Raw genomic sequence first — 19627 nt, forward strand, 5'->3', positions numbered from 1 at the left:
AGGAAGGTACTATTGTGAATTTAAGATGTGATAAATCAACAACTTCATAGATGCACAACTGTTTGGTGAAATCCATATTAGCCTTTTGTCTATGGCCCAAACATTGAACGTCTTGAACGTGAATGATGCCAATCATGTGCAGCCTAAGACAAGAAACAGCGCATGACTTGTTCATATCGTAGTCACATGCATCAGGTAGCCTAGACCATAGGCCTATACGTTTTGTATCACAACTATATAATAACGCCCAACTAACGCAAAACATAGCTTATAGGCCTAGGCCCCCTGAAACACAATTGGAGAGCACATAGCCTAGTCAAACATGTGGTCTTATAGGCCCAGGCATTGCACAATCGTGTGGGGAAAAAACAAATGTTCTGGCTGGCCACTATTTAAAAGAAGATCCCAGCTTTCTGGTGCTGCTATATTTATTGCTCAACTCTTAAAATTAAGCACATTAATCTGCTTTACAACCGGTGAAGCCGGCAGCGTGAGATTTAAGGGGAAGCAAATTTTCACCATAAAAATGCACCTTTATAATAAAGCATTCCATGCATCTGTAGATTAATTGAAGACAGCCTACTATTCGTAATGTGATGACTAGATTGGATAGTCACAATTTAGGTGAAAAAAAAACAAGAAAAAAAACGTGGTCACTGTTCGCAAAAAAAGACGTTCGATGTATGGCTATGTATGGCTGAGCGCGTGTAGCGTAGAGTAGGCCTAGGTTAACTTCTTAAGGTATAGGGGGCAGCATTTTCACTTTTGGATAAATAGCGTGCCCAATTTCAACTTCCTGCTACTCATGCCAAGAATATAAGATATGCATAATATTAGTAGATTTGGATAGAAAACACTCACACAAGTTTCTAAAACTGTTTGAATCATGTCTGTGAGTATAACAGAACTTATGTAGCAGGCAAAACCCAGAGGACTTGTTTTCAGTTCCTACCGCTTCCACTGGATGTCACCAGTCTTTGGAATTTGGTTGAGGTTATTCATTTGTGCAATGAAGAAGTACGGCCATCTACAAACTGCGTAACACTGTTGAGAGTTGCGCAAGACTTGAAAAGTAGCTTGGTTTGTTGTCTTCCTGTATTGAACACAGATAGACCAGTCTTCAATTTGATCGATTATTAATGTTTAAAAATACCTCAAGTTGTATTACAAAAGTAGTTTGAAATGTTTTGGCAAAGTTCACAGGCAACTTTTGAAATATTTTGTAGTGACATTGCGCAATTTGGAAGCTGTTTTTTTTCTGGATCAAACGCGCAAAATAAATTGACATTTTGGATATATATGGACGGAATTAATCGAACAAAAGGACCAATTGTGATGTTTATGGGACATATTGGAGTGCCAACAAAAGAAGCTTGTCAAAGGTAAGGCATGTTTTTTATTTTATTTCTTTGTTTTGTGTAGCGCCTGCAGGGTTGAAATATGCTACCCTCTGTTTACTGTTGTGCTATCATCAGATAATAGCTTCTTATGCTTTCGCCGAAAAGCCTTATTAAAACCTGACCTGTTGGCTGGATTCACAACGAGTGTAGCTTTAATTTAGTATCTTACATGTGTGATTTAATGAAAGTTTGATTTTTATATATTTTATTTGAATTTTCTGCGCTGCATTTTCCCTGGCTTTTGGCAGAGTGGGACGCAAAAGCGTCCCCTATACCATAAGAAGTTAATAGGCTATATCAGATTTCTTCTCTCTTTGCACTGAAAAATGTTGGCCTTCTATTAACACATTTGATGCTATTCTACTACACTTTATATGAATGGTACATTAGCATAATATTTTTTAACATGACAAATTACAAGGTAGCCTACTTTGCTGACACTTACAAACAGATCAATAACAACTTTGTCCATAGGCTGGTGCCAATAAGACAGGCAATACTATTGTTCTCTCAATTAAGTTGATCATTTTGATAACTAAAAGACAGATTACATCAATAACCATTTACTTTCTGCCATTGTATTTTGAAACATTGCAATATGACTGGCTGGGTCTTTACTTTCGATGGCAGTCGCAACTCAACAATCATGTACTTGGCATTTGCCGCATTGCCTTTCCTTCTGACTGTAGGCAATGAGATTTAAAACAATCCACAAATTATTTTTGAGGAAGAAGCTAATGATCCTCTGTGGCCAAATCATTAGTAGCCACTTTTGAATGATTTGATTTATTTCTGTCAGTGGTATAAGGTGCTCAAGTAGAAGTACTCAAATGATTGTCTCGCCTGGTTCACCAACTACTTCTCTGATAAGAGTTCAGTGTGTCAAATCGGAGGGCCTGTTGTCCGGGCCTCTGGTTGTCTCTATGGGGGTGCCACAAGGTTCAATTCTTGGGCCGACTCTCTTCTCTGTATTCATCAATGTTGTCGCTCTTGCTGCTGGTGAGTCTCTGATCCACCTCTACGCAGATGACACCATTCTGTATACTTCAGGCCCATCTTTGGACACTGTGTTAACAACCCTCCAGACGAGCTTCAATGCCATACAACTCTCTTTCCGTGGCCTCCAAATGCTCTTAAATACAAGTAAAACTAAATGCATGCTTTTCAACCGACCACTGCCTGCACCTGCCCGCCCGTCCAGCATCACTACTCTGGACGGTTCGGACTTAGAATATGTGGACAACTACCTAGGTGTCTGGTTAGACTGTAAACTCTCCTTCCAGACTCACAACAAACATCTCCAATCTCCAAATCTAGAACTGGCTTCCTATTTCGCAACAAAGCATCCTTCACTCATGCTGCCAAACATACCCTCATAAAACTGACCCTCCTACCGATCCTCGACTTCGGCGATGTCATTTACAAAATAGCCTCCAATACCCTACTCAATAAATTGGATTCAGTCTATCACAGTGCCATCTGTTTTGTCACCAAAGCCCCATAAACTACCCACCACTGCGACCTGTACGCTCTCGTTGGCTGGCCCTCGCTTCATACTCGTCGCCAAACCCACTGGCTCCAGGTCATCTACAAGACCCTGCTTGGTAAAGTCCCCCCTTAGCTTGCTGGTCACCACAGCAGCACCCACCTGTAGCACGCGCTCCAGCAGGTATATCTCTCTGGTCACCCCAAAAAAACAATTCCTCCTTTGGCCGCCTCTCCTTCCAGTTCTCTACTGTCAATGACTGGAACGAACTACAAAAATCAACACTTATCTCCCTCATTAGCTTTAAGCATCAGCTGTCAGAGCAACTCACAGATTACTGCACCTGTACATAGCCCATCTATAATTTAGCCCAAACAACTACCTCTCCCCCCTACTGTATTTATTTATTTTGCTCCTTTGCACCCCATTATTTCTATTTCTACTTTGCACATTCTTCCACTGCAAATCTACCATGCCAGTGTTTTACTTTCTATATTGTATTTACTTCGCCACCATGGCCTTTATTTTTGCCTTTACCTCCCCTTATCTTACCTCATTTGCTCACATTGTATATAGACTTATTTTTCTACTGTATTATTGACTGTATGTTTGTTTTACTCCATGTGTAACTCTGTGTTGTTGTATGTGTCAAACTGCTTTGCTTTATCTTGGCCAGGTCACAATTGTAAATTAGAACTTGTTCTCAACTTGCCTACCTGGTTAAATAAAGGTGAAATAAAAAATATAAATAAATACTACTTAAGTCGTTTTTTGGGGTATCTATGCTTTACCATTTATAATTTATGACAACTTTTACTTCACTATGCTCTTAAAGAAAATGTACTTTATTCCATACATTTTCCCTGACACCCAAAAGTACGTGTTACATTTTGAATGCTTAGCAGGACATGAAAATGGTCCAATTCACACACTTATCAAGAGAACATCCCTGGTCATCCCTACTGCCTCTGATCTGGCGGACTCATTAAACACACATGCTTAATTTGTAATGATGTCTGAGTACTGGAGTGTGCTCCTGGCTATCGGTAAATAAATAAAACAAGAAAATGATGTTGTCTGGTTTGCTTAATATCAGGAATGATAAAATAATTCATACTTTTACTTTTGATACTTAAGTAGATTTTTGTAATTACATTGACTTTCGACATTTAAATATTTAAAACCAAATACTTTGACTTTTACTCAAGTGGTATTTTACTGTGTGACTCACTTTAACCGGAGTAATTTTCGATTAAGATATCTACGTGAAGACCAGATTGTGAATGAGAGACTGATGAAGTGTATGCAGCCTGCGCAAGAAACAGAGCAGAGCGCATGTATTTCATGAGACTTTTTTCAAATCATCATTAGTCGCATCATGTAGCCTTAGTACGTATAAACAAATCTAAAAACATGTAGTGTAACGTTTGAATCACAACTAAAGTTACATAAATAACTCTAAATGAAGCATATAGGAGGTCCTGTTTCTTTGTTAACCACAACACAGAATAACCGCATGTGCGCACTTCTTCAGAAATCATTGTGAAAATATGTGTTCTATTTATTCAGCTATGTTCAAATTGTATTTTTTCTTACTATAAAATAATGCCACAGGAATTATAAGCAAATCTTGTCTGCTAAATGAGCTAGCGTAGATCAGGGCCTAACATAAGAACGACTCAGAATATGCTATTATGTTCTTCTGAAAGAGGCTAGATTTGTTTTCTTATCATGTTTCTTTAGACCTGCTTAAAATAAGTAATGGATTTATTGTGATGGTGTAGGCTACATTAAATTAATTTATTAGACTTTAAAATGTAGATGTTCCAAAAGCTCCGTATCATTGGCTTGTAGGCTATGCATGGAAGCCAGGAGATGCTAAACATGTTTAAGTTAATTAACGGTCAATTACCGTGAGGCCGGCAGTTATTTGCAATGACAATCACCGGCTGACAAAATGTAATGACCGCCACAGCCCTAGTCAAAACTCACCAGTAATGGAGTCATAGCTGCTGTTGCTATTGGCCCTCTGTCTGTCGGTGGGACTGGGCCCTGGCACTAGGTCCCTGGTCAAAACCTGGGCAGCCAGGACAGCAAGGGGGGGCTCGTCATGGTCCACGCAGGGAGAAGGGGGCTGGCTGATGTTAGGGGAGGAGGCCGAGGCCGATAGGGAAGGGCTGGGGCTTCCGGCCGTGGCGGAGTTGCCGTCCAGACTGGGGGGCTTTGAGCCTCCGCTGCTCCCACCACCACCCTGCTGCTGGGCCTTCTCATCCAGCCTCTTCAGCTTCTCAGCGCAGGCCGCGCGCCGCTCTTCCTCCATCCTTCGCTCTTCCTCCTCGCGGCGCCGGCGGGCACGTTCAACGGCGGCTGAGATCTCCGAGGAGGACTGCTTCCTGCGCTGGCGCCACGTCTCGTCCTCGTCTTCACCAGAGGGCGGAGCTAGCAAACTAGCTGTCTGAGGCGGAGGAGTGGGTCCTCCGGGGACGGGGGAAGTAGCCTGCTGCTGTTGGAGCTGTGGGGAGGGGGCGGGCTTCCCGGGGGCCAGGGAGGCAGAGACAGTTCCGGGGGCTACCACCGGGCCGGACTGATTAGGAGAGTTGCGGTCCTGGGAGAGGAGAAAATGGAATGAGGACACACACACACAATCTTAGCTGCATTATGAAAATAAAACTTCCCTGGTATGATGGTATGAATAACTAAACTTAATAACCGAACCGCAAAAAAGTGTGTGAAAATGCTGTGCGGATATATACTGAGTATACAAAACATTAGGAACACCTTCCTAATATTGAATTGCACTCCCCTTGGCCCTCAGAACACTCAATTTGTAGGTGCATGGACTCTATAAGGTATTGAAAGCCTACCACAGGGATGCTGGCCCATGTTGACGCCGATGCTTGTGTCATGTTGGCCAGATGTCCTTTCGGACGTGGACCATTCTTGATAAACATGGGAAACTGTTGAGCATGAAAAACCCAGCACTGTTGCCGTTCTTGACACACTCAAACTAGTGCACCTGGCACCTACTACCATACTCAGCTCAAAGGCACTTTACTATGTTTTCCCATTCACCCTCTGAATGGCACACATACACAATCCATATCTCAATTGTCTCAAGGCTTAAAAATATTTTTTTAACCCGTCGCCTCCCTTTCATCTACACAGATTGAAGTGGATTTAACAAGAGACATGAATAAACGATCATAGCTTTCACCTGGATTCACTTGTCGGTCTCATGGAAAGAGCAGGTGTTCTTAATGTTTTGTATACTCAGTGTATATACGAGGCCCTCTCTCTCCCCAGGTAGGCAGATACCTGTCGGTAGTAGGAGTAAGGCCCCTGTCCCTGGTGGAGGAGAGGCCCAGGTGGGGGGGAGGGCTGCTCCCGGGGGCCACCCAGTCCAGGCCTACGCCCCTGTAGTGTACAGGCAGTCACAGGTTAGTTAGCCATTACGTTAATATCCACGTCCTCAAAGCAATTGTGCTTTTTACTATGAAATAGTCACTGTTCACTTGCATATTATCCCTGAGCTGCCTCTGAACGTCTACTAGACTAGCCGTACCTGGAAGGTGGCGGGGGCAATTTGGCCCCCCCAGCCGCTGTTGCACCCCTCCTCAGCCCACCCTGGCTTGCTTGAGGGGGGTGGGGAGCAGTCCTGGTCAGCATTGGAGGGAGGGGTGCAGCTGGTGTCCCTGTCCCCTCCACTGTCAGAGGCTCGGGAGCGCTGGACCACCTGAAGGGGACCTTCTTGAGACCCCTGTATCTCCCTGGGGAAGGAAATAAGAGTGTGTCACGTCAAAAGCAATCCCACATGCAACAACTCATTTCATGAATTCGTTATTTTCTGTCTCCGTCATTTATTAATTCAGAAACCATTTATGCGGGTGTCTCGGTCTAGATGGCACAAAGGAGGATTGCGAGCAGAGAACAGTACAAAACGTTTGAAAAGGTCAAATTGTATTTCCCACACCATGTCGTTCTGTTATGTTGGGCAGCTACTGTGGGACATACCGTGGGCCGTTCTTGCTCTCGCTTCTTTCCCTCCTCTCGGGTCTCTCGTTCCTCTCCTCATCTTCTTCTCCTTCATCGTCGCTGAACTTTAACTTGGCTGAGTAGTCGATCTCCTCATGTGCCCCTGTTTGACAGGCCAAACGGTTCAGAGTAGAAGCACAATGGAACGCATTTGTACCACTGACATCCACCACCATTTTTAGGGGGTAGATCAGCTTTAATATTGCAGATAGAAGCCACAATCTATCAATGTCATTTTCTGCATAATTTCCAATCCCCCATATATATTTATTAATTTCCCCTAATACGACCACCCCTCCCCTAATTGAAGTAAACTAACGGACAACAATACTTAGGCTTTTACTTCCTGCTTATACATACTATATACATTTTACGTACACAGTATATTTTACACAATTTATTATAAAAAATTTTTTTAAATGATATTATGTTTGGTTTGGATATTTTAGACCATATTCACATTTTAGGCCTATTTATTTTGACTGCAACTATAGTTGAAGTGTTTTCTATTTACCTTTGCAGATGTTATACATTAATATTTTGTTACATGCTTAATTGAAAATTTGCACAAAGGTTCTCAGTAAAAGGATAAATAAAATATGAGTAAGTACCTTGATTTGTTGAGTATAATTCAAAATACATTTTATATAAACTATTTATTCATTTAATTAATAGAAAATGTGCTAAATAGTGATGTATCGTTATATGAAATGACCTATTTTGGGATATGAGATTTGTCATATCGCCCCGCCCTACCCTCAACCCCACCCAGCTATCTCTGAAAACCATCTAGTTTTGATTTCTAATTGACAGATATTTTTAAACTGTGCTGTTTCACAAAAGTTCTGAACCTTTATTCTCATAGCTTCTACAGAATAATTATATTATTGATCGATTGACTATTACTTTTCAAATCCCCCAGCAGGGCAATTTGCAAAGTTAAATCCAGGTAAATACTGCAATTCTTCAGCAATTCCTGAACCTGTGACCAAAAACAAGCTACATAAAGGCAGTACCAAAACAAGTGATCTAATGATTCCATCTCTTTTCAGATAATTCTGCAGAGCAGGGATGGTTTTGTCCCCCATATAGATGAAATTCTACCAATAGAATGTTGTCTACTAATTTAAATTGAAAAACTACATTTTGAAACCAGTGTCGTTTTATGTATCACTTCATAAACCATGTGCCATGGAATCGGCACATCGAAAATCTCTTCCCAACTACTTTGCAACCTGTATGGCACAGCTGTAAAAATGTTGGTCCTTATCACAATTTATTTTATTAATGCAGGGCTGACAGAAAAGTTCCTTACCTTCGCCCCCTTCCACATGCCTCCATTTTTGTGGTAATGCTGCAATCAGTTGGTTGTAATATTGAATAGAACAGACATGTCCATATATTTTTGTTAACTGCATGTGTGACATAGGACTGGTGAAGTTATATAATTTACAAAGATATCTTAAAAAAACGTTGTTTTTTTAAATCAATTAGTATATTTGAGTTTAACCGTAACATTTGTTCGGTCTTTTCTGGTGGATTAAAGTCAAATTGCAACCAGATTTCTATTTTTAGTCAAACATATCTGTTTGGGCTTCTTGCAGTCTACAAATTATTTGTAATTAGGTTCCGGCCCCTCCAACCATCCTCTCAAGAAAAAAATAGTCCCGTCTGAAACTAGTTGATGATCCCTGCTTTAGTGAGGTCCACCAATGCTTTAATATTTAATCATTTCTGCCCTCCAAATTCTTATTCATTATATAAATAGGAACGTGTAATTTTATCTGGCTTGCCATTCCAAATAAAGTGGAATATTGTTGCTCATATAATAAAATAAAAAAAACAGGTTGTTATGTGTGGGCAGGGCCATAAGTACACTGAACAAAAATATAAACTTCACATTTACTGAAATACAATATGGCAGAAATTTTCCACACACACAAAAAGCTTATCTCAATGTTGTGCACACATTTAAAAAAATCCCTGTCAGTGATAATTTCTCCTTGCCAAAATAATCCATCTACCTGACAGGTGTGGCATATCAAAAAACTGATTAAACAGCATGATCACTAAAACAGGTGCACCTTGTGCCGTTATGGTATGGGTAGACATAAGCTACTGACAACGAACAGAAATTAAATTTATCGATGGCAATTTGAATGTACAGAGATACCGTGACAAGATCCTGAGGCCATTGTCGTGACAATAATCCGCCATCACCAGCTCATGGTTCAGCAAGATAATGCATGGCCCCATGTCACAAGGATCTGTACACAATTCCTGGAAGCTGAAAATGTCCCAGTTCTTCCATGACCTGCATACTCACCAGACATGTCACCCATTGAGCATGTTTGGGATGCTCTTAATCGACATGCACAACAGTGTGTTCCAGTTCGTGCCAATATCCAGAAACTTCGCACAGTCATTGAAGAGGAGTGGGACAACATTCCACAGGCCACAATTAGATGTCACATTGCATGAGGCAAATGGTGGTCACACCAGATACTGACTGGTTCTGATCCATACCCCTACCTTTTTTAAAGGTATTTGTGACCAACAGATGTGTATCTGTATTCCCAGTCATGTGGAATCCATAGATTAGGGCCTAATGAATTAATTTCAATTGACTGATTTACTTATATGAATTTTGTAATAGTTGCATGTTGCGTTTATATTTAAACTGGGATATGACCAGTTAAGAGTTGATCAGGGTGATTTTTTTCACAAATAGACAGGTACTGTCCTTTCCATGTTGCCAACTTTCTATAAAAAAGTATTGTAGTGAGATCATTACTTGCTTTCGGGATATGAATACCGAGTATGTCAACCTCACCATCTTATCATTTTATTGGTAAACTACACAGTAATGTAAAAGTTGTATTTTTTAGCGATCCAATACGTAATATGGTACTTATCATAGTTCTGTTGTAATCCAGAGAGGATAGAATAATTATCTATATTCTCCATGAGGCTGAGCAGGGATCCAGATTGCGGATTTAAAACATGAATCGTCAGCATACAATGACACCCACAGAGGGTATCAGATGTATCCTCACTTGGATAAACCTGGTAGGTCTCCCCTCCCCTACTCACAGCACTACTGGATCCATGAGATGCAGTCAAATGTGATGCCCACTTTGTTTCTCCATGTATTAGCAAACTCCCGCTATATTAGAATAAATTCGGGTTGAAAAAGAATGAAAGCGGAATAGTAACCCTTGCGGCTGGCTTCCTTGTGGTGGGTGGGGGTCATGCTCAATTGGCTTCTTTTGCCAAACAGAAGAAAAAAATGTATTCTTTGCGATTATGGTGGAGAAATAAAAATCTGTGTCACAATGTGTAATTTTCAAACATTATATTATTAAATCATAATGCTTTCATAAAGTGCTATCCAGTCATAATTTTCCCATCTTGTTTAAGGTATGTTCTCATATCAATTGAACAGTGTACCCATATTATTCATGTGATGATTTTTAAACTTGCCACTGCTCTCTGAGCAGTATAATCAATAAATATAAGTGTTCATGAGTCCTGACATCTCCTCCCCCTTTCTCTCTCTCACCTGCCCAGCCCTCGTCTCCGTCCTGGTGGTCCAGTTCGTCTAGCTCCTTCAGGTCATCCTGCTTCAGGATGGAGGGTCGCTTCACCATCTCTCCTCCCCCACCACGGGGACCGCCCTGGGGACGCCCACGACCGTCATGACCCTGCTGGCGAAACCTGGGAGGTGCCTCACCAGGTGGAGGGTACCCATAGGGCCCCAGGGGGCCGTACGGAGGTGGGAAGGGCAGGTAGGGAGGGTACATCTGAGAGACAGAAAAAGAGATACACAAAAGCATTGGTGCAAAAAAGCAGAGATTGACAATAGACTGCTGCTACACTGGTGGCTAACAGGCTGTGAGCCCATCTGTGTGTACCTGTAACAGTGTGATGTTCTAACACCTTAATATACAATGGGAAACGTCGCTAACGAGATACCCACTGATGTACAGAAACACCTAATTAAAATGACAGTATTGTCAAGACTTCGTTCCAAAACCAACAGAGCAAAAAAAACAATGGAAACACATTGAAGTTCAGTTTTTTATTTGGTATATAAAACGTTATACGACAAAGTGCGTTTAAAGTAATCACACACGCTTTATATTTGCAACAAGCCAGTTTGATGGAAATGGCTGCCGGTAAAGTGTGCATATATTTTGTGTGAATATTAAGAACAGGCGTTGCCGCTTGAAGATCTTTTACAAATGGATGAAAAACTAGCTACTGAGATAATACAGTGCCCTCAAAGTATTCATACCCCTTGAATTATTCCACATTTTGTTATCTTATAGCCTGAATAAAAAAATATATATAAAATGTGTTTTTCCCCTATCTCAACCATCTACACACAATACCCTATATAGCGAGGAAAAATATGACATTTTTGCAAATTTAATGAAAATAAATACAGAATTATTCCTGCCCCCGAGTCATAACATGTTAAGTGTCACCATTGGCAACATTTACAGCTTTGAGTATTCTAGGTAAGTCTCTACGTGCTTGCCACACCTGGATTGTACAATATTTGCACATTATTCCAAAAAAGATTATTCATGATCTGTCAAGTTGGTTGTTCATCATTGCTGGGCAGCTATTTTCAAGTCTTGCAATATATTGCATGTTGATTTAAGTCAAAACTGTAACTAGGCCCTCTGGAAAATTTACTGTCATCTTGGTAAGAAACAGTGCATATTTGGCCTTGTGCTTTAGGTTATTGTCCAGATGAATTGTGAATTTGTCTCCCAGTGTCTGTTGGAAAGCAGACTGAACCAGGTTTTCCTTTAGGATTTTGCCTGTGTTTAGCTTTATTCAGTTTCTTTTTATCCTCCCAAAAAAATCCCTAGTCCTTGCCAATGACAAGCATACCTATAACATGATGCAGCCACCGCCATGCTTGTAAATATGATGAGTGGTATTTAGTGATGTTGTATTCAAGACATGAAGTTAATTTCTTTGCCACGTTTTGCAGTTTTACTTTAGTGCCTTTGCAAACAGGCTTTCACCTTGTCAGCTTGGGGGATTGTAAGGTTCCAATCTTGCAACCTTACAGTTATAACTAGTCCAACGCTCTAACCACCTGCCTCTCATTGCACTCCAGGAGGAGCCTGCCTGTTACGCGAATGCAGTAGAAGCCAAGGTAAGTTGCTAGCTAGCATTAAACTTATCTTATAAAAAACAATCAATCATAATCACTAGTTAACTACACATGATTGATGATATTACTAGTTTATCTAGCGTGTCCTGCATTGCATATAATCGATGCAACGCTGGGGGATGATTTAACAAAAGCGCATTTGCGGGAAAAAGCACAATCGTTGGACGACTGTACCTAAACACTAATGCCTTTCTTAAAATCAATACACAGAAGTATATTTTTAAACCTGCATATTTAGCTAAAATAAGTCCAGGTTAGCAGGCAATAATAACCAGGTGAAATTGTCACTTATCTTGCTTTCATTGCACGCAGAGTCAGGGTATATGCAACAGTTTGGGCAGCCTGGCTCATTCCGAACTAATTTGCCAGAATTTTACATAATTATGACATAACATTGAAGGTTGTGCAATGTAACAAGAATATTTAGACTTAGGGATGCCATCCGTTAGATAAAATACCGAACGGTTCCGTATTTCACTGAAATGATAAACGTTTTGTTTTCGAAATTATAGTTTCCGGATTCGACCATATTAATGTCCAAAGGCTCGTATTTCTGTGTGTTATTATGTTATAATTAAGTCTATGATTTGATAGAGCAGTCTGACTGAACGATGGTAGGCAGCAGCAGGCCCGTAAGCATTCATTCAAACAGCACTTTCATGCTTTTTGCCAGCAGCTCTTCGCAAGCTGAGCGCTGTTTATGACATCAAGCCTATCGGCCTAATGGCTGGTGTAACCGATGTGAAATGGCTAGCTAGTTAGCGGGGTGTGCGCTAATAGCGTTTCAAACGTCACTCGCTCTGAGACTTTGAGAAGTTATTCCCCTTGCTCTGCACGGGCTGAGGCTTTTGTGGAGCGATGGGTAAACGCTGCTTCGAGAGTGGCTATTTTCGATGTGTTCCTGGTTCGAGCCCAGGTAGGGGCAAGGAGGGGGACGGAAGCTATACTGTTACACTGGCAATACTATAGTGCCTATAAGAACATCCAATAGTCAAAGGTATATGAAATACAAATGGTATAGAGAAATAGTCATAAATACTATATTAACTACAACCTAAAACCTCTTACCTTGGAATATTAAAGCCTCATGTTAAAAGGAACCAGCAGCTTTCATATGTTCTCATGTTCTGAGCAAGGAACTCAAACGTTAGCTTTCTTACATGGCACATAATGCACTTTTACTTCTCCAACACTTTGTTTTTGAATTATTTTAAACCAAATTGAACATGTTTCATTATTTATTTGAGGCTATATTTATTTTTATTGATGTATTATATTAAGTTAAAATAAGTGTTCATTCGGTATTGTTGTAATTGTCATTATTACAAATAAATAAATAAAAATCGGCAGAATTAATCGGTTTCGGCTTGTTTTGGTCCTCCAATAATCGGTATCGGTGTTGAAAAAAATCATAATCGGTCGACCTCCAGTATCCAATTGGTAGTTACAGTCTTGTCTCATCGCTGAAACTCGCTGTTTCCTTGCTCTCCGGCAACTGAGTTAGGCAGGACGCCTGTATTTTTCTAGTGACTGGGTGTATTGATACACCATCTAAAGTGTAATGATTAACTTCACCATGCTCAAAGGGATATTCGATGTCTTGTTTATTTTTTTTGCCCATCTACCAATAGGTATCCTTCATTGCGAGGCATTGAAAAACCTCTTGGTCTGTGGTTGAATCTGTTTAAAATTCACTGCTCGACTGAGGTACCTTTCAGATAATTGTATGTGTAGGGTACAGAGATGAGGTAGTCATTACAAACTCACGTTAAACACTATTATTGCAAACAGAGTGAATCCCATGCGCTCTTATTATGTGACTTATTAAGCAACATTTTACTCCTGAACTAGAAGTTTTTCTTAAATGGGTTGAATACTTATTGACTCAAGACATTTCACCTTTTAATTGTTTATTAATTTGTTAACATAAAAATATATATGAAAATCCACGTTGATATTATGGGGTACTGTGTGTAGGTCAGTGACACAAAATCTAAATGTAATCCATTTTAAATTCAAGCTGTAATAACAAAATGTGGAAAAAGTCAAGGGGCGTGACCACTTTCTGAAAGCTACATCTATTGTGAGCACACATGCAGAGATCACACCAGGAGTAGACTTACGAATGGAGGCATGATCCCTCTGTACTGTGGGAAGCCAGGGCCCACGGGGGTCTGGGGCAGCACGGGGCTGCTGGCAGGGGGGTTCCTAGGCGGCCCATGGGACTGTGGGTTCTGCTGCTGGTGGAGAGGTTGGCCTGCCTGGCCACCAACGGCAGCCCCCTCCATGACCAGAGTCCCGCCTGGGCCACCCTCTGCGACCCCCTCCCCGGTGGGTGCCAAGGCGCGGCCCCCACCGTCCCGCCAACTCGTCATGTCTGGGGAGAGGGGGAAAAACAAGGAAAAGAGGTTAAAAAAAACAGGAGGGAATAGAAGCCACTTATACCAGCATTTGTATTCAGGAAGAAACACTGGACATGCAATGAAATCTTGCCATAACCGATGTCCTAGTTACAGAACTGTTTCCAAAAATTTATTTTTTTCTTTCTTTCAGTGAGAGGAATCTTAGACTCAGGAGTGAATAAGCAGGGAGGTAATTCTCCAACTGGCATGTCTGGAAAATGTGGGAATTTTAGGACATTTATTTATTTTATTTTTTTACAAAGAAATGAAAAAAAATGCACTTGTTCTGACCACTGCTTCTTGTTCTGTTGGTAGCCCTCTTCACTGTGTGGTCTATAATAACCTATACAGAAATGAGCGTTACTCACTCGGAGGGCGGAGGCTTGGTCCGGGCCCATACCACTGATCTGCAGTGCCCTGTTCTTTGCCAGCTTTGTCCTGGTCGCCAGCCGCCTGCAGGGTGGGAAATTCCTCGCGAGAGAATGGCGACGGTTGGTTTGATCCCTTTCCACCTGTATGGTGCGAGAGAGGGGTTACTCACAGTTAAATATCCAGACGCGAGTTAGTTAGGAAGCCATTGATGATGCAGTCAAGTCGGCGGAGACGTGACAGATGTAAAGTATGATACTCACCATCTCCTTGTGCTCCATGTGTAACACTGGCCTGAGCCCAGGACCTTGCCCCTGCGGCCTGGGCTGAAACCGGGGCGGGAACCGGAGGTGGAGCCTGAGACACACACACAACAGCACAACAATAAGGACCATGGCGGTATGGAACCATGTTGTGTTTCAGTTCACATTGATATGGAATTGGTGTGTACCTCTGGAGCTGGCGGGGTTCTCGGGCGGGTCGGTACAGGCGTCTGTGAAACCACAGGCTGCGGCAACTCCAGCTGCGGTTCTGACAATACATCGGTACTGAGAGAAGGAGAGAGAGAAACGCCAGATGGGTAAGTGTCAGACACGCCAGTCAGTCACACCGACAATTGAGCCAGTTACCGAGTTAGTAGGGGCCTATTACCGATGTTCCACGGCGGTATTGCTGGCGTTTCCTGAGATAAAATAGCATCTCTATATTCATATCACCATTAGAATATATTTATTCTGAAGATGGACACAATCCTGCTAATTCAGATAAATCATCAATATAGATGATAAATCGATTCAATTCGAGTTCTGGGCAGATGTAGATTTTTAACAAGAGGCAATAATACCCAGCCACGTTAAATAGTAAAGCTCAGTGAATAGAGTGCTGACTGAGAATAATTTAGTATAGTGAAATCAATAGAGCGCCTCATGGGGAATGTGCATGGGGGCCCCCCTCCTCACCTCTTTGGGTCTGCTGGTTCCAGCTTGCTTGCCCATCCTGTGCCGTCTTTGGGAACTAGCGAGACGTTGGGGTCGTTGCCTTTGTTCTCCGCCTTCAGACTGGGCAGGCTGGCAGGGGGTGGCATGCGCCGCGCGGAGGCAACTTTACCAAGAGACTGCAGGCCATGGCGGGGGGGAACTGATGGGGGAGGAAGAGAGAGAGGAGACGAGGTCATTAGCAGAAAGACCACAGTAACTTGAGACCACTGAGAACCAAATGGGAGGGGAGATGAGGTCATGAAAACAACAGTGGTTATCGCCGATGTAGGCGTTTGATAAAGACTCCACAAGAACTGCAGAGAATTGAGTTACAACTAGGGCTGGGTGAGAAGGCCTAAAAAGCATATCTTGATTTTTTTTTTTATGTTGTAGAATGTAAAGGGTCAACTATTACTGCATTTCAAATAGTAGTCGAAAATCGAATGAATGCAGGGCTTGTGAAATTATACCCAGCTAAATATAAACCTTTAACTTGCCTAGTTAGGTAAAGGTTAAAGAAAGAAAGAAATAAGCCTTCCACAACCATGAGACCCACTAATAATTGAATTTGTCAAGAAGCCACTCCTATGTTGTCTTGGCTGTGTGCTTAGGGACGTTGTACTGCTGGAAGAGCAGGTTTTCATCAAGGATCGCTCAGTACTTTGCTCCATTCATCTTTCCCCCAATCAACATTATTATAGACACTGGCCTAGATACTAGCTAATATGGCTTGTCATCATGTATTGGAGTTCTCCCTTTCACTGACACAGTAAGACATTATTGTTCAAAATTGATCAAAGGGCCAGTCTAAAATAATAAACGGTCCGAATCTGGCCTGCGGGCCACCAGTTGAATAGCCCTTGAGTAAGCCCAAGCAAAGCATATTTACGATAACAGAGTTTACGTGATCAATGGAGGGAACAAACTACATAGGCATTTTATATGAAACGGAGCCAAATACAAGACAGGATTTACATGTGTAACTCCAGTTCTCATGAAGGATGTAAGCTACTCTCACTCCATCATCTGCTCACTCACACATCTCACTCACACATAATATGCACCTACATTAATACTGAATCTACACACATACAAGCTGCTATTAATCCTTCTAATTTTCTGTTGCCTAGTCACCTTACCTCTGTACATATAGTGGAAAGTAGTGTGAACCCTTTGGAATTACCTGGATTTATGCAAAAATCGGTCATAACATTTGACCTGATCATCTAAGTCACAACAATAGACAGTCTGCTTAACCTAATAACACACAAAATTATATTTTCCATGTGTTTGTTGAACACACTGTTAACATTCACAGTGCAGGGTGGGAAAAGTATGTGAACCCTTGGCAGCAATAACCTCAACCAAACACTTTCTGTAGTTGCGGATCAGACCTGCACAACGGCCAGGAAGAACTTTGGACCAATCCTCTTTACAAAACCGTCTCAGTTCGGCAATATTCTTGGGATGTCTGGTGTGAACCTCTCGAGGTCATGCCACAGCATCTCAATCGGGTTGAGGTCAGGAGTCTGACTGGGCCACTCCAGAAGGTGTATTTTCTTCTGATGAAGCCATTCTATTGTTGATTTACTTCTGTGTTTTGGGTCGTTGTCCTGTTGCATCACCCAACTTCTGTTGAGCTTCAATTGGCGGACAGATAGTAACATTCTCCTGTAAAATGTCTTGATGAACTTGGGAATTCATTTTTCCACCGATGACAGCAAGCTGTCCAGGCCCTGAGGCAGCAAAGCAGCCCCAAACCATGACACTCCCTTCACCATACTTTATAGTTGGGATGAGGTTTTGATGTTGGCTTTTTTTTCTCCACACATAGTGTTGTGTGTTCCTTCCAAACAACTCATCTGTCCACAGAATATTTTGCCAGTAGCGCTGTGGAACATCCAGGTGCACTTTTGCAAACTTCAGACATGCAGCAATGTTTTTTTTTTGGACAGCAGTGGCTTCTTCAGTGGTGACTCCCATGAACAACATTCTTGTTTAGTGTTTTACGTATCGTAGACACGTCAACAGAGATGTTTGCACGTTCCAGAGATTTCTGTAAATCTTTAGCTGACACTCTAGGATTCTTCTTAATACCTGTTATGGCTGCGATCCCCGTACAGGGATCAACATCAGGGGAAATTTCAGAGTGACAACTAAAAATACAACTTCGTAACATTAAACATTCTTGGAAATGCAAGTGTCTTACACCCTTCAAAAGATTAGAATCTTGGTAATCAAACTATGTTTTCCAATTAAAAATAGCTATTACAGAGAACAAATCCCATGCATTTTCCGCCATGACAGTTTTTACACATTCACATCTGAAGGTAAAATTATGACTTACAACCTGATATCTTGCTCTTATTTCTCTTCATGAGGGTCCCAGTGATCAAATGAAGTGCCGTTTTCTTTCGTTTGTGCCGTGAATTCCATCTCTATCAATTTTTTACGGAGCATTCGACGTAATTACACACGGTAAAACATTGTTTATCTAGTCATGGTTGGTTTCAGTGCATTCCTCTGGATGTTTGCAACACAGCCAAACGTCATTGTTTTTTTTGCGGGGAATATTGACCAAAGTGAACTGATTTGAAGACAACGAGCAATGACTACCTTACGCACCAATAATTTCAGCTAAGCTTCATTGATTGACTATATTTCTGCCCAATGACCACTGATCTTCTTGAAATCTAGCTGGGTAGATAGCCAATGAGCGGAGGTAAACGCCAGTATGTAATGGTTTTGGGTTGGACCACAATTCCTTGTTTGTAATCGCACGCGCAGGGAACTCCACTCTCGCCTTGACGATCAGAGGAGTTGCTGTAAGGCTTTTTACGCGCAGCTGTATTTCGGAAAGTTGTAGCTTCAACGATTTCATTGAAGATATCATGGCGAATAAATCAGGTAAAGCGAAGTCAAAGTCTAAAGTGAAAGTGAAAAAGTGAGACAGATTTTTTGTTTGAGGAATCTTGGAGTGTTATGATTCAAACAAACTGAGGAGCTGTTTCTGCAAGGACATGACGTACTTCTGGACGGGTAAGTGCTAATGCCGTTTTATGAAATATAAAAAATAATATATTATATATAAAAAATTTAAATAAACACTTTTGCAATGAAATGTGTGGTTTGTTTGTGTGTGTGTGTTGGTTTGTTTGGGTGTGGGGGTGTGTGTGTATATATATATATATATTTTTTTTTTTTTATTATTATTATTTTTTTTTTTTCCCAAGTCAGATTATATTTTCCATTTTTTTTATTCAAATGGAATGGAGTAGAACAGCAAACACACACATGGCCACTGCGCCTGCTACTCCTCTTCATTTCCATATGAAATAGCCATTGGGTGCTGGTGGCGAGCGCAGGCCCACAACATTGGCCAGAGTTGAATGGAACAGCACTTCACCTTAGTGACTGTTCCCTCTGCTCTATACAATACATATTTGTTTATTTTATGTGATGATAAAAGGCTCATACAATACAAATATTTTTATAATGTTTTCTTTCACAGTGATAGCGACTCCGACTGGGAGCCCCCGGTGCCAAGCTGCCCGCTCTACCTCTGCCCCCAGTGGTGTTCATATGCCACAGTTCATTACTGCAGGCATGACTGTGCCTCAGGGCCAAAAGGGCACAGCATGGAGGCGTTGTTGTGTTCTGTGTCGCATGAAAGGCACCACTTGTTCAGTTTGCCTCTGCTTTACATCAGAAAGACTACTATGGGGCATGGCACAGGCAGCAAAATATTGTGACGAGGACTTCCAAGG

At 41.5% G+C, this 19627-nt stretch overlaps 1 protein-coding gene across 3 annotated transcripts in view; it reads right to left on the bottom strand.

The window, feature by feature from the left end:
- The window catches only part of LOC139373345 (protein PRRC2A-like), a 48015-nt gene that overhangs the window by 10848 nt on the left and 17540 nt on the right, over positions 1-19627 (bottom strand). For 2 of the 3 annotated variants that reach the window (XM_071113753.1, XM_071113754.1), the window contains exons 3-12: positions 15843-16020; positions 15335-15431; positions 15147-15240; positions 14883-15026; positions 14236-14489; positions 10481-10721; positions 6898-7021; positions 6449-6653; positions 6202-6300; positions 4879-5491 (exon numbers count right to left, since the gene is read on the bottom strand). In XM_071113753.1, coding sequence (XP_070969854.1) covers positions 4879-5491; positions 6202-6300; positions 6449-6653; positions 6898-7021; positions 10481-10721; positions 14236-14489; positions 14883-15026; positions 15147-15240; positions 15335-15431; positions 15843-16020 — 2049 coding nt within the window. The remainder of the gene's footprint in view (positions 1-4878; positions 5492-6201; positions 6301-6448; positions 6654-6897; positions 7022-10480; positions 10722-14235; positions 14490-14882; positions 15027-15146; positions 15241-15334; positions 15432-15842; positions 16021-19627) is intronic. The other variant, XM_071113755.1, reaches the window with a different exon arrangement.

Source organism: Oncorhynchus clarkii, chromosome 18 (assembly GCF_045791955.1).
Source record: "Oncorhynchus clarkii lewisi isolate Uvic-CL-2024 chromosome 18, UVic_Ocla_1.0, whole genome shotgun sequence".
Taxonomy (NCBI): domain Eukaryota; kingdom Metazoa; phylum Chordata; class Actinopteri; order Salmoniformes; family Salmonidae; genus Oncorhynchus; species Oncorhynchus clarkii.